The 14,754-nt window shown below is 48.3% G+C and overlaps 1 protein-coding gene across 1 annotated transcript; it reads right to left on the reverse strand.

Moving 5' to 3' along the window:
• Positions 1 to 1,074: 1,074 nt before the first annotated feature.
• On the reverse strand, positions 1,075 to 14,186 carry LOC104379060 (uncharacterized). The gene is made up of 6 exons (XM_009986240.2): positions 12,616 to 14,186; positions 6,482 to 6,656; positions 5,563 to 5,767; positions 4,499 to 5,121; positions 2,701 to 2,846; positions 1,075 to 1,870 (listed from the first exon to the last, which is right to left on the reverse strand). Exons 1-6 carry the CDS (start codon positions 14,184 to 14,186, stop codon positions 1,075 to 1,077), a joined length of 3,516 nt encoding a protein of 1,171 aa, XP_009984542.2.
• Between the last annotated feature and the right edge of the window lie 568 nt (positions 14,187 to 14,754).

Below are 14,754 nucleotides of genomic sequence, written 5' to 3' on the forward strand. Positions count from 1 at the left end.
GTAAGAATTAGGGCAGCACATTGTGCCCTTCTCCCAGTCTCATTAGGAGCAGCCCCTAAATTCTGTTCAGGGGATCCAAAGAACAGACGTAGGCATGTTGTTCACCTGAATGCCACCCATACTAAATGAAGCATCTACGCCAGAAAACAAATATTAAAGAAAGTACCCACCTAAAGTCATTGAAACATAATTATTAAAACCTTTCATGTTACTCTACAGTACAACGTAAATTGTTCCTTTCAATTAAATTTTGAAATACACTAGATTACATCATTTAAATAATCGCAAACTTTTAAGTTCACTGTTGGTGGTAGCGGAGCTGTATTTACATACACTTCTGAGATATTGCAGATGCAGCGCTATGTTCCAGTCCCTACGTCAGTTAAATAATGGACTTTCAGTGGGGGTACACTGCTCTTCCACAGGTTCTACACATATCTGAGGTGTTTGTGTCAGAAAGCAAGAACTTCTCTTATTCTAGCTTGCCTTTTTTTTTTTGTGTGCATGCAGCTGTATCTCAGCAAATTAATACCTACTTGATTTGGATTAAAGATGAAAGACCTTTCTTTTTATACAAGTATTTCGACTGAATGTATAGAGGTGAATAATGAAATATAGTCCTTACGGGTAGTAGTGGAAAACATAATTTTCTTCAACTTTCCTCCCCTGTAGCATTATACTGCACCTAATTTTGACCCTGACTTTACCTAATGCTGATGAAATACAGTCAATGGTGGAAACCTCTCTCTTGTTGTCAAGACTGGTTTTCAACACAATCCATGCAATGGCAAGCATCATACATCATTCTCCCGCAGTGCAATATTAACAAGTTAAACTCAGTATTTTTCTCCAGAGATCTGCTCCTCGAGGGAAGCCCATCTCTGTGTGCACATCAGCTGCAAACAGGTTGCGAGTCCTGAGGCTGGAGACCAGAATTAGACTGTAACACTTGGTTCCAGTGCTGCTAAGAGTCTTTGTGGGTCAGACTCCTCCCTGTGTTGTCCATGGAGCAGAGCCAAGTTGAGCCATCGAGGCTCTGGATGGTCCTCGCATGTAGCACTGCCCATGCAGGACTCAGGGCCTGGTGTGAGGGGTGCTGATCATGATGTTGGGCAGTGCATTCCGCCGCTTCTTCCAGGAGCCCAGCTCCCTCGAGTATCGCCTGATCTGCCTGAACCAGTGGTGAGTCCGTGCTCGGTCGCTGTCCCGGAACACAAACGCCTCCCGCCTGATCTCAATGAGTTCAAAAGTGTCATCACAGTCAGGATCAGTGGAGACAATGCAATTACTCAGCCTCAAGGGCTCCCTGAGCAAATGGAACTTCCCGTTATTTTTGTCCCTGATGAGTACCAGCACAGCGTCCTTCACAGGCCCTGGCTCGGCTGACTCCAGGCTGGACTCGGACACACGCTTCATGTTCACCAGGAGGAGGACCTGCATGTTCTGGAACTTCAAGGTCTTGCTGCCTTTCTTCACCCACTGGCCGTCAGGGGGCTGGGCCAGCTGCAGAGAACCCTCCATCACAAATCGCGTTTCCTCCCGCAGCCAACCTACAGTTTTGAGGGCAGTTTCTCTCATCTCAATGTTGATGACTTCCCTCTTCTTCTTGCTGTCTTGGCGAAAGGAGCGAAGGGTCCATGTGTTCCCCTCCTGCTTGGTTTTCATGTTGATGTGCTCCAGGTGGGACTCGATGCGGCTCTTGGCTTCCCGCAGGCTGCCATGATCTGGGTGGTACTCGTTGGTGGCCTTGATGATTCTGCTGAGCAGCAATGGGTACTTGGTGACTCTTTGCAAAGGGGCCATCAGGAAGGACCTCAAGTTCATCCGCCGTAGAGCTGTGTTGTCGTTCTGGGAGACATTGAGGAATATTCTGCAGGGATTTAAGAAGAGGGAATTAAATGGTGGCTGTTCTGCCAGCAGATGCTGCAGTCCTAAACGCAAATGAACAGCGTGGTGCTGACAGCTGCTAGGCACTGCAGCCCCCTCTTTGGTTTTTAACAGCCTTGTGAATTCTGACTTCTCAAAAACTAACAACTTCTGCAGCTGTGCTCAGCTGCAGAACAGCGATGAAGTGCCTGGGACACTAGCACGTAACATTCCAGCAGTCTTATATTAAATCACTGTAAAATGACAAGGGTGTGATCTTTCTCTGGTACACACTGACATAGGCCTGAGGTAGATAATCAGATTATATCAGATTGCTTTAATTTGTAGCTCCTTTCATCATTAGATTACAAAGCACTCTAAACAAGAATTTGGTACCGTCATCGCTTTAAGCTGTTGCAGTGGAAAGAGAAGTGACTCGCCTGACGCTGCCCGATAGGCCAGGGCTAGGAACGGGAAACAAATTTGTCAAGCATACTTCACAGTGGCTTCCCCCAGTGGAAGTCCAAACCATGCTTTGGCACAGGGACTGAGAGCTGTTCTCAGCTGGGTGTTATTTGGTGACAGTTCAGCCCAGTGGGCAAACACTGGTACCACAAATAGAGTATACAGCTAGGGGACTGCCTCAGGGGAGACATCAAGGGGTTAATATATTTTGGAGAGTAAATTACTCTCCTCACCCCAAGAGAAAGCAGCTCATCACTGAAGAACATTAGCATCAAAACTTTGATCTAACTGAGCTGACAAAGGCTTTGCCCTCAGCTGAGCGCTTTCCTGTCCCAAAAGCCTGGAAGAATACGCTCATCCCTTTCTCACCTGAGCAACTCTTTCTCCTTCTCCAGAGCGTTGAGCATATTCACGGAGGAGGACTGCTGGAGACAGTAAGTCTGAAAGGCTGGCAACATGTTGACGAACTCTAGAAATATTTCGCCGATGCACACAGTCATCAGGTCGCCGTCGCCCTGCAAGCATGCAACACAGCACCTGCTGGGTTAGCTCAGGAGAGGCACAGAGCCTGCACTGAGTCCTATCAGCAAGAACCTATGGCAGGATCTGGTGAACACCAGACCAAAGGTGGAACTGGGCTCACCATTCCTCATGGAAAGGCAGTTGCTGCAGGTGCAGATGGAAGCAGTGCATGGGAAGGGAAAGGAAAGCTGGACTCACCGCTTGCTCTTTTACACAAACAGAGATGTCTTCTCTGCTTCTGCAGGCTCAGCCAGCTCACCAGAGCAGGAGCTCAAAGGTCAGAGGCTAGAGTGAGCCTGCTAGTCAGGAGAGTGTACTGGGGCCCTTCTTGCCAGCAGGTCAGACATACAATGCAGCAGTGCACAAATTTAACAGCGAGTGTTTAGGTGCAAATGGGCAGGGAAAGTGTGTAACTCAGACAACAGACATGGCACTTAACAACTGCTGCAGCTGATCTCAGCAACAGGCCTGGCTGGGAAGCAGTCTCCTTCACTTGTGCTCTTACTGGCTACTTCGATGCCCAAGTGATTTCTGGATGTGTAATAAAACAAGGGAATAGTAAGAATCTGGTGCCACATAATGTTCTTAGCTGTGCTGAGGTGTATGCTGACATGCTCTATGATCGCTGCTCATTTAAGCAGGGAGAGAGGGAGCAGCTCTCTGGCTGCTGGCGGCTTTTTGTTGCAGTACTGAGCTCTGACTGCAAAGGGCAACATGGAGGCAGACATAGGGAAACCCACGGCTGTTTGTAGAAGCCATTGCCTCCATAAATTATTCACAGGGACTTGACACCTGCAGCGCACATCTGTCTTCACCGTGCCAGGCGCACAAGAGCGGTTGTCAAAGTTGCCAGTTTTTGAAACGTGTCACTCAGTCTGACATGCAGGGTTTCAGAGAGGGAGAGGATGTGTTTCCTAGAGAACAAAACATCCTGCTGAAGCTGATACAGCACGAAGCAGGTTTTGGTTTCTCAAAGAAAGGAGGGTGTGGAGCTGTTTATCTGTCCTTTGCAGTGATTGCCTGCTGCTCTAGAGTCTTATTTCTATTTCTCTGCCCTCTGACAGGGTAGGAAAGTCTCTTGTGCCAGGCAGGGTGCATCGGTAGAAGCAACTGGTACACAGAGCTCCAAGTGCCAGCTGTCAGCAGGGCAGGGAGCAGCCTGTGCTGCCTGGCCCCACAGCCAGCCTAGAGGCGAGCTGCCATAAACTGCAACCCAAGGCAAATACACCCAAGCCAGCCTGAAGCAAGCCAGCTCAGGGTTACAAGCGTGTGGACTGTGAGCCAGACCGAGCCGAGCTCTTTGTCCCTGTGGTCACACTCTTACCAGTGTCCAAGCAAACTGGCTTAAAGCTAACTTTGGTAATGGGACAGTTAGGTCCTGTTAATGGGATAAACGAGCTTGACTGCTGATGGCCTGCTATGTCGGTGACATTGCCACAGCAGAGAGTGAGGCCAGCAACTGTGACCTGGCACAGGCCTACTGAAATCACTGGTTTACAAAAGCTGAGGGAGCAAGGGACTAGGTAGATGATCAGAATGTAGGAGTCCTACCTCCTGATCCTCTGCTCCACCTATACTGCCTCACTAATACAAAACCCATTCCTGTCTGCCCCGTCTGGTCCCTTTAGAGCACACAGTATCATACCTGGTCAAAGGCCTGATCGATCTCTTCCTGGAGTATCTCCAGGAAGTTCTCATTGAGGTCGATGAGCTCCTGGATGTTGCTGAAGATGCCCAGGAGCTGCTCCTGGCTCAGCAGCCCAGCTGCCTGCATAGGAAGGTAGAACTCCTCTTTGATGATGCGCAGGTCCTCTCCATAGCTGGCCTCTGTGTTGACAAACTCCAGCACAGACTCCTTGCGCTCCGTCCTGCGCTTGCGGCACTTCTCGCAGAGGTCAGCCCGCCTCTGATTGCGGTTCTGCACATCCGTCTCCACCGGAAGGTCCCTTTCTCCACAGTCGGTGCAAGGACGGTGGGCTTCCCAGGCCTGCAGGGAGCTCAGTGTTTCAGCTGCCCTGTTCCTCCACTTTCTGGCTGGCATCTGGCCAATGCCACTATCTGCCCTCTCCATATCTGCTGACTTGGTCCGGGTGGCCTCACTAGGATCCAGGTCATCCCGGACATCATTCACACCAACAATCCCGCTGTCTGTGCTCAGGCTGCTGACGTTGCTCCAATGATGTCTGGAGCGAAGGGAGCCACGTGGGGCACGGCGGGCCTCATCAAAGCTGCCACCATGGCCAAGGTTGGCTTTTGCTACCACTGGACCTGAGAACAGACACAAATCATTACAAGCACTGCAGAGAGCTCACCTGAGGAGCTCAAGCTGGCACAGCCATGAGGGGCAGGAACCCTGAGGGGGCAGGCTAGATCTGGTGAAAGCAGGGCTGTTAGCTGTCTCCTCTCCCGTTTTGCTGCTGAGACTGGTAAGAGTCAGAAGTAAACGGCTCCCAGGTGAAGCCTGAGGAACCTGTCATCCCTGTAGTGCCCACACCTGGGAACTCATTTGGGCTCTCTCTTCCCCTGCCATCTGCCAGGCAGGGACAGAGACAGAGCAGAGCAGAGCAGATCCTGACTTCTTGTACACCTGGGTTAAACCCAGAATGCTTCCCTCTCCCAGGTCAGCAGAGATACTCCATATTTACACCAGCATAGCAGGGCTCAGCATCTGGCCCTTCAGTCCCCTTAGAGCGTACAGAATGTGAGTACCGTAGTCTCGCTCCTGCCGGCGCTTCTGTGCATGCTGCCGTTGTGCAGCTGCAATCTTCAGCTCCAGCTGCTTCCTCTTAACCGAGTCTGTCGGCATAGGGTCACTGAAGTGTGGCCGCAGCCGGCACTCCCGCTGCGCCTTAGCACCATCCGTGTTCTCATGGACGATGTCAGAGCTGGATCGGCGGCAGACAGGACTGGGCATCTGCAAGGAAAGCAAGTGGGTTTGGAGCAAGGCGGTGGTCAAAGCAGCACCTGGTCTGCAGCCACTGGACTTTAGTTGCAAAGGAGAGAAAAGGAAACTCACCAGTGGTGGTCCTAACAGCATAGGACTGCTTAGTCCTAACAGCAAGGACTCCTCTCTCTCTGCTGTTGTGTAGCTTTGAGTACAGTGGCTCTGTGGTGGCTGGATCATGGTTGTCAACAAAGTCAACCACGAAGTCAACAGCATAGCCCTGGCTAAGAGCCTACAGCTGGGGCTAAGCCTGTCCTCCAGGGATCTGAACTAGCTTCCTTCTGTTCTGTGAATGTTCCAGAGCTGCGGGGTCAGGAGCTCCAGCCTCTATACCTTACCTACATTAGTAGTTTGACAAAGTAGGGACTAGGAGGGAGTCTGTCCGATCTCCCGGGCAGCACAGCAATGAGGGGCAGGTGGTATGAAGGGGTTACTGCCGAACTCCCTGCATGAGATGCAGCAGATAGGCAGGGGCACAAAACTTACTCCTGTTTCATTAACTGTAATAAAAAACGCACTGGAAATGCTTCTAACAGAGTTTAATCACCCATGGGAGTCAGTGTGATTTCAGATCCCAGGCTCCCAGTCTGCCCAGTTCCTACAACAAAGGGATCCTTCAGAGCTTCTGACAAGAAAAAAATCCAAACACATGCCCAAGATGAGAGGGGAACTCCTCTCCCTTACATTCCCTGCAGGTGGAGTGTCACTGGATGTCTCATTGCTTGGCTTGTCCTCCCAGGTGTCTGTTGCCATGGACATCGCTTTGGGCTGCTGGCTGTCCTCTGGAGGTGGGAGATCAGCTTCCCTCAGATCACACTGTCCCTTGGACGGGGATTTGGCAGCAGTCTCAGCATTGCAGCTGCAGGGGAAGAAGCAGACTCTGATGAACATCACGTACGCGGTTCACCTGCTGTTCCTGACACAGATGAGACTAAGCAGCAAGCCCAGGTTCGAACAATCAGCCACAACAGTTCAGGGAAAGTGCACGCAGGCATCTAGACCGGCTGGCATGGATGGCTGTGTGGGTGTTTCAGGGGCTCTGAACACAGCTCAATTGTAGCAGTGCAAATCAGGTAATTGCACTCATGCCAGCATCAGTCTGGGATATCACGTCTCAGCTGCTCACAGGGCATTTTTGTGTCCATAAAACATGAGGTTCTCCCACAGGGACCAGGGAAACCTCTTTCTAAGTAGGCCATATCCATATTTGCTCCTATTTAAAGAGATGTCAACGCAGAAACCATATTGCTCATCTGGAAAAAAAATCACCTGCTAAAAATTGTAATACTTTCAAGAGATTAGAGGATTAAAGGAGCTTTTCCCTCAGGTTTTCATCTCATATGATCCCAAGCCTGCTGAAACCACTGGAAAGATTCCCTCTGCTTTCAGTTAACTCAGGATGAGGCCTTTTGGTGCACTTAAGAGTCTTGAAAAGATTGGCAGAGTCTGTTGTTGTCACTTGGCAATTCTGGGATGCTCTTATTCACGGCTGTCTGGTGCTAACAAGGGCCTGGCTGATACAGGCACCCTGTTCCAACCCCATGTCCCCCTCTCTGTAGACAACACCACCTCTCCAGACAGACACAGCCTGATGCAAAACCACTGACTTCACAGAGCAGTTAATACACTCTAGTTTGTGATACTACTTGCGATACTTTTTTTTAACAGACTCTCTAAGACACTTCATGCATAATGAAGCCTACTTGGAAGAATATTAATATTTTCTTATTGAATTTTTACTTCATTTTTATGGGCTTGGATTCCTTTAAAAAGAAAGGTTGTCAGGACTGGATATGGATCATTATACATAGAGGAAGCCGGTGTCTGGAACATATTTCAGGTTATGTATATATTTTATGCTTAACAAAAGTCTCTCATGACAAAAATCTGCTTCTTCTTAAAGGCTTCATTTGTGAACTTATGCTGGTAGGTCATAGTGCTAATGTGCAATTCCAACACTGTGAGCTACAAGCAAACACATGAGACAGATGGGCATTTTCCTTACAATGAATGACAGTTGGCTCTGATAACAAACCATCAGCCAACACTGAAATCACTGAAGAGGGAATAAATCTCCCAGAATACAAACTGGCTCTGTTGTCAGGCCAGAAAAGTTGGTTTGTAACTTTCCAGTTGATGTCTTTTCATCTTCCTTCATTTGCGCTTCCAGGTCCCAGCTGCCACTACCAGAGGATTCACCAACTTAAAAAGAGCGTAGCCGTGGCTGCGCAGCAACGGCATGGTGCTAACAGCAGGCTCCTGGCTTTTACTTTTGCTTTTTGCTGTGCTAACTCCCTGCCATGTGGATTTGGAAGCATCACTTCACTTCTCCAGACCTCTTCCCCCCAGCCTGTAGAAAGGGGACAGCAATATCAGTGCTGTCATGGAGCAGTCTGTAGTACAGACTGCGTTATAGAATCATAGAATCACAGAACGGTTTGGGTTGGAGGGGACTTCAAAGATCATCTAGTTCCAACCCCCCTGCCATGGGCACAGACACCCTCCACCACACCACGTTGCTCAAAGCCTCACTACCATAGCAGCTAGATCTGTCAGATTTGGAAGAAAAAAGAAAAATATTATGCCCCTTAGGCTTGCAGTAAGAGCAGCACAGGCACACAGCAAGGCAGTGGTCCCCCCATGGTACTGGCCTGGCCTCTGACAGAGGTTCCTGACTCCGTCCTCCCTCCCATCCCCAGCCACGTTTGGGGGACCACTCCTTCAGCTGGTCCAGTGTAACTGTCTGTGTGGTCATGATCTAAAATCAGTCTTGAAATGATCTGGGTTTAAAAAAACATCTTCCCTCATGTATTCTGAGCCAGATCATTTCATCAATGTTTTATTGAGTTGGGTAAAGTATGAACAGTTCAGCCGGGCACAGATGTAGGAGGGAAGGCAGAGGTTAAGGAGCAAGAAAGAGAACCTGCCACTGCTGGAAAACCACCATTTCCAAAAGCTGCTCCTGCTCAAACAGCTTCTGGTTGAAACATGAGGAAAGAAGAGTCCATGCTGAGGCACAGAGAGGCAACGGGATGTGTCAAGGTCAGTAGCAGAGCTCAGAACTGGAATAGTATCTTCTCGTCCTGATCACACCACCTCCCACCATACAGACCGTATTCCCAGAGAGAAACTGAGCTTTCATTTGTCATTTTTACAGTGCTTCAAGATCCCACATTTAAGCATGGAAAGTACTTCAGAATATTACTGCTCCTCCAAGGGAAGCTGACAGCAGCTCTCTGCTGATAGGGTCTGCAGACCAGATGCCATTACTTACTGTGGTTTCCATAACTCAAAATGGATATTTTTTTTTAAATCTCCATTTAAAAAAAAAAAAAATCTCCCATCTACAATGGGAGCAAGAGCCAATACTACCCGGAGAGCTGAGCTAAGGAAGCATGACTGGAGACTGAGAAATTCAACCCACTTCATGGCTGCTCAGCTAGAGGTAAGGCAATGATGTAGAGCCCACATCATGTGAAAGATTTCTTCATCCCTGGTTTGACAGCTCTACTTCTAGCTGTGATTAGATCCGTCCTGCATGATGTACTGGCCATGATGTGTGAGGGTAAGTGCTGCTCCACAGAGCAGTCGCTGTGCACTGCACCACAAGTGTGATGAGAGGGATGTAGGCAAAACAGGGAGGATACAAGCAGATTTGTAGAACCAAAACTTTGTGCTGCTCCTTTAACTTTTACCCCTGGCTTAGCAGGAGGAGGGGACATTGCCAATAAGAGATACTGCCCCTTCCTCCATTCCACTTGCCCTGGCAGAGATCTGGGCTGCCAAGAGGTCTACACCAATGCCTAGTCAAGCAGTCCCCTCTGCTCTCATGCAGAGCTGCAGAAGGGAGGACTCCGGCATGTTTCCTTCTGTGGGATCAAATCACTTATTAAGATAGGAGATTTCTGCCTGAGATTGACATCAGTTTTCCCTGATGATACAAGATGATGATTCCAAGACAGATGATACGCTTGGGCCACCACAGGGAGGATAGTTTCTTTATGAATGTCCTTTTAAATCTCTGGGCCATCATCTCTGAATCTCTTGGAAGCAGAGACACCGGGTGTGTGGTGTGCAACTGCTTTCCTTCATGGTCTGTATGGGATTCTTCATGGTTGTATCATTGTCCAGGCCAGCACTTCTCAGCCCTTTTCCACATGCTCCTGACTCTTTCTGACTAATAGAAATATTTTTGTCCACTCCTTCCCTGCTGGCACCTGCCTTCCAGACTTGGTGCCCTCTCTATGCTGTTATTGTACCCGCCATCCTGGTGTCATCCCAAACACACCCCTTTGTTCTTTTCAGGAAGCCTTCCTTCTTAGTCATGTCCTTTGCTTCCTTGTGCAGGTTTTTGTTGTCACCTCGTCCCCCGTTTCACAGACAGGAACCCCAGGTCCTTGCATGTCCTTATCCTGAACAATTCACTGCTTAAACAAGTTCAGAAAGTGGACTAGATACTGAAATGCATCCAGGATTTCCACCTAGATCTCAATACCCCTTCCCCACCAGGACTACAACCTAAGTTAAAGGTATCACGTGAGCTATTTCATCTTCACTGATGAAATATTGAGTCATTTGAATGAGTCTTAAGTAATTAGCTATGAATTACTAGGGAGGCAATTAACTTAGCAGACAAAACTGCTCTGTAAAACTGTAACACTTACGCAGAACCACTAGAAAGAGAAGACAATTTCAGCTATCTTATTCTGTGACGCTTCATCACAACATCTTTATCAAAGGCTTGCTGAGCTCAGTATCTGTGGAAATAGGACCAAATCTTCAGCTTTCAGCTCATTTCATTTGAAACTTAGAAAAAATGTGGCCTGGATGTCAGTGATCATAATTTAGGACCCAAAACATCCAGACAAAAAGTCTCTCACCTCTGCAGTGAGAATCAGCTTGAGTTATAAATGGCTAACCGGGCACATTACAGTCTCAGGTGAGAATAATGGAAAATTGAGACATTTCCAGACAAAGGAAACTGGAGTTTCCCACTAGCCAGTACTTTGGCACTGCCAATAGATTTTTTTGCCTCCTGCTATCCTGAAGAAATTACGATCTTTACCATTAATTGTTATGACTATGGAAAATAAACAGGCCAGGGTGGTTCCTTCACATGAAACAACCTAATACTGGAACCACTGTCATTCTAATTTTCAGATCAATTATCATTTTGGTGTTAATAACAAATCCCGCTGGAGAAACTGAACATATTCACAGAAACAAAAACCACTGCGGATATTAAAAGCACAGAAACCACATCGAAACCATAAAGGCCCTGGGCAGAAAGTATGTGGAGGCTGGGAGAGTAGTGGGAAGAAAGATCATCTGCACTACCTAGTCCCTGCATGCTTTGCTACGCATGCACCTCCGGCTCCAGATACTAGTGGAACCTTTCATCCGCCCAAAGACAGCTGTTCTCATGCTCTTACTCACAGCTCGTGCCATTCTATGTGTTTCATTTCACATCAATGATAAAACAGCCTACTCAATGAAGATGGCTGCATACCATAACTTTCTCATCTGTTTCATCACTGGGTTTTCATACTCTAGAACAAAAGCATAAAGGCTGGGCTGGACAGCTGAAGGAAGCAGTTAGGGCTCTGACATGACCTACTTCCCTGTGGATTATAAAGTTGCAGAAGTATTTCTGCTTGTCACTCTAGCTCTGCCTACATGGGGAGCTTCAGCTCCACAGAAGTTCTTTCAGACGACTGTCATTCCTGTGAAGAAGTCACTATCATCTCCTCTAAAACCTGAGTCCAGTCTCAGAGCTCTAGCATTCCAGAAATACCAAGTCAGTGTACAAGGCTGATGCCCTGGCATTTCACACAGCTCATCTGTGGACGTCAGACGACATTAGACGCCAGGAACCAAGTTAAAGGTAATTCTTGGCAAAGCCAGTCCTGAACACCAACAAACCACTTCAGCAACACTTACTCTTCCTTTTCCCATCAGCCTTATCTAGTGGTAGCTGCCTCAAATTCCTAGCTTCTAGAACTTCGATGATTCCTGTTGGCCCACCTGCTTGCACAGAAAGGGATCCCCATTTCTTTGGCAGGAGGGGAAGTAACAGGACTGCAATGTCCAAAACCAGGATAGCGAAAGCAGTCCTTGTGAAAATCTTACCACAGAAGGGGAAAACCCTGGCTGGAGAAGAGGGAGGAAGGCTTTATGCAAGTATTTTGTGTCACTGCTTATGCTGTCTGAGTTGGCAGGAGGACAGTATTTGGCAAGTTCTTTCACTGCCTATGCTGGTCTCCAGAGGGTGGATAAGGATAACAACTGGCAGCAGCCACCTTGCTCTCATTTGTTTGCCCGTTCACTGCATACAGGCAGCAAGTGAAAGCACTTGTTGCTGTATGTCACACTGCCTAAATTCATGTCCTGCAGTGATGGGACAGACCCTGTATCTTTTTTCAAACGAATCATATTAGCACTTTGAATCTCTCTGCTGTCCTCTACTTTTAGCAGGTGTTAAGGAAAAAAAAAAAAAAGACCTTTCAAGAATTTATTACAGAAGTAAAATGGGTGGGAAATTGGGTGTCAGGACTACTGATGGCTGCTGTCAGGATAGGATTAAGGTACACAAAAAGGCAAAGTCTAGATGAAAATGCTTCTTGATGTTTAATCCCACGCAAAGATGGGAGTTTAAGCCCAACAGCTTAAAGACAGGTCCATGTGGTTATCAGAGAGCCTAAGATGAAAGGCTCTGCCAACAGCATATTTATGCTACGGGAGTTAAATATACATATCAGGTGAGAGACTAGATCATTAACAAGGGAAGTGCTTTCAGGTGACCCCACAGAACATGTTACCTTTTCTTAATAAGTTCCAGGGCTGAACCTATGAATTCATCCTTCATTTTTTGCAGCTTAGCTCCATAACTCGATAAGTCTGTGGCTTCTAACAGCAGCGATGAACAGCAAGAGGACTGGGCTTCAGAAGCCAGCGACTGCCCTGCAAGGTGGAGGACATCATTTAATTGTCTTGTCTCTCCTTTCTGCTGCTCATCACTGAAGACCTCCTGCCCAGCTCTGTGTATGGCTACTGCCTGCAAGGGTGATCGTGGAATAGGGCTAGAGCAAATGGGGATGAGGGTTTTATCCGGGCTGGAGATCTGGAAGGTTCTGTCCATCACCTCAGGGCTGCTCATCCTGAAACCATCCCATGTGGCTGTATATTGGAAAAAGCCAGCAGAGGCATGGTTTTCACGGAACACCTCGTCGTCATCCTCTGCTGTGACAATGGCTTCATTCACAGCTTTGGTTCCTAGAGCTTCTGGACAGACATTCTTAATGTTCTCCTCCTCCAAGGTCTGGTTTGCAGGCAGACCCTTATTCAAGCACTCTGTTGGCCCACCGCTGCTGGCAGATGAATTTGCCTCCTTGCTTCTCATTTGCTTGAATTCCTCAAAGGTGGGTATGTAGAGCCTCCCTTTGCGGTGGCCTTTCTTACTCTGTCCCAATGTGGCTTTGACATCTGTTTCCCCACTATATTGTTCCAGGGTTTCTGCTGTTCTGGATTTGGCCATCTCATGACTTTGCCCAGTGTGCTGAAGGGGCAAACTGGGGGAGCTATTCTGCCTTCGGAGCTGAAGCCTCCTCTGAGCCTCCTGCTTGATGTCTTCTGGACTGATGACCCTGTGTGCAAAACACAGTCTCTGCCTCCCTGCAAGGCTCTGCCTGAGAGCAGTATGTTCCACCAAAACCGTGCAGCAGTTGACAGCACAACCGTTCTTGTACTGCCGGCACATCTGGCATTCAAAAAACTCCCGGGCCATCAAGTCAGGCAGGGCTGCCTGTGGACGCACTGGCTTGCAGGGCTCTGCCACCTTACTGCTGTGCAGCCTCAGCTTCTCTTTCAACTCTTTTTTGGCATCCTTGTGTAGGGCTCTTTCCTCTGCAGAAGGGAAAAGCCACTGAGGCACTTTGGCAAAGGGAGGGAGGAGCACATTCTGTGCTGATTGAGATGTCTGTTTAGCACGGAGAGAAAGATTTCTCAGAGAGTCCGATGTGCTCTGTACTGGGGCCACGTCCCCACAGCCTTCTGTCCACTGACTGGTGCTTCTATAGCGAAAGATGATCTCATTATCCAGGCTCCGGCAGTGAGAATGCAGCCCAGAGTCAGCAACTGTTGCCCAGTGAAGGTTCTCCACACTCCGATACATCCGGTTTTCCACAGGGCTGGCCAAAGGCGCCTTGCCTGTGTGGCAGGAGTCTAGTGTGTGGAAGTCGCCAGAGAAAATATGAGTATCTAGGTTCTTTAGTGGATGCATGCTGCTAACCGAAAAATCCTTTAAGCCATGTTGTGCATAGAGCTGATTATTTTGGCAGCTCAAGATCACCCGGCAGTGTTCCTGTCTCTCATCAACACTGATGTATGTCATAGCAAATGCACATGGAGGCTCTAACACAGTGGCGTCTAGGGGGAGAGGAGGGAGCTGGGGTGTTGCTTAGATGCCAGTCAATGTCCACAGACCACAGACAGCAAAGTGTGCTGCTGGGTACTCACATAAGAGAGCTCTCACATGGGTTGAGTCGCCATGCGTAGAAGACCTGTGAACGGAAGGAAAGATGAGTTACTGAAGCAGCCTGGTGATGACTTGCAGGATGCAATAGCAGGTCTGCTTTCAGGGAATGCAGAAGCCAAACACCAACAGCTTGGGTAGAAACAGAGCAGCATAACTAGGAGACAAGGCACAGGGCTTGAGGCAGGGAATTTGTTCCATTTCTAGCCAAGCCAACAGTGGCCTTCCACTACCCATCTGAATTTTGGAGAAGTTTATCCTACCTACCTTCAGCAATTCCCTCACAATAACCCTGCTCAACTCTAGTGACAAATACTCAGAAGTGCTTGCTGCCGGCCCGCTTACTCACACAGCACCAGTAAAGAGATGGGAGGTTTACAAGAGATAGTGAGGTTCTTTCCCTCAAATCGGGTGCAGACAAGAGTGT

This window comes from Tauraco erythrolophus, chromosome 8, assembly GCF_009769465.1.
Source record: "Tauraco erythrolophus isolate bTauEry1 chromosome 8, bTauEry1.pri, whole genome shotgun sequence".
Taxonomy (NCBI): domain Eukaryota; kingdom Metazoa; phylum Chordata; class Aves; order Musophagiformes; family Musophagidae; genus Tauraco; species Tauraco erythrolophus.

What these genes read in the sequence shown, in the direction of transcription:
- LOC104379060 (XM_009986240.2), bottom strand. Translation starts at nt 14,186, where the DNA reads ATGACATACATCAGTGTTGATGAGAGACAGGAACACTGCCGGGTGATC. An exon ending in CCGGCAGGAGCGAGACTACG is followed by an intron (nt 5,122 to 5,562) that starts GTACTCACATTC and finishes GTCTGTTCTCAG; the next exon opens with GTCCAGTGGTAGCAAAAGCC. An exon ending in AAGGAGAAAGAGTTGCTCAG is followed by an intron (nt 1,871 to 2,700) that starts GTGAGAAAGGGA and finishes AAATCCCTGCAG; the next exon opens with AATATTCCTCAATGTCTCCC.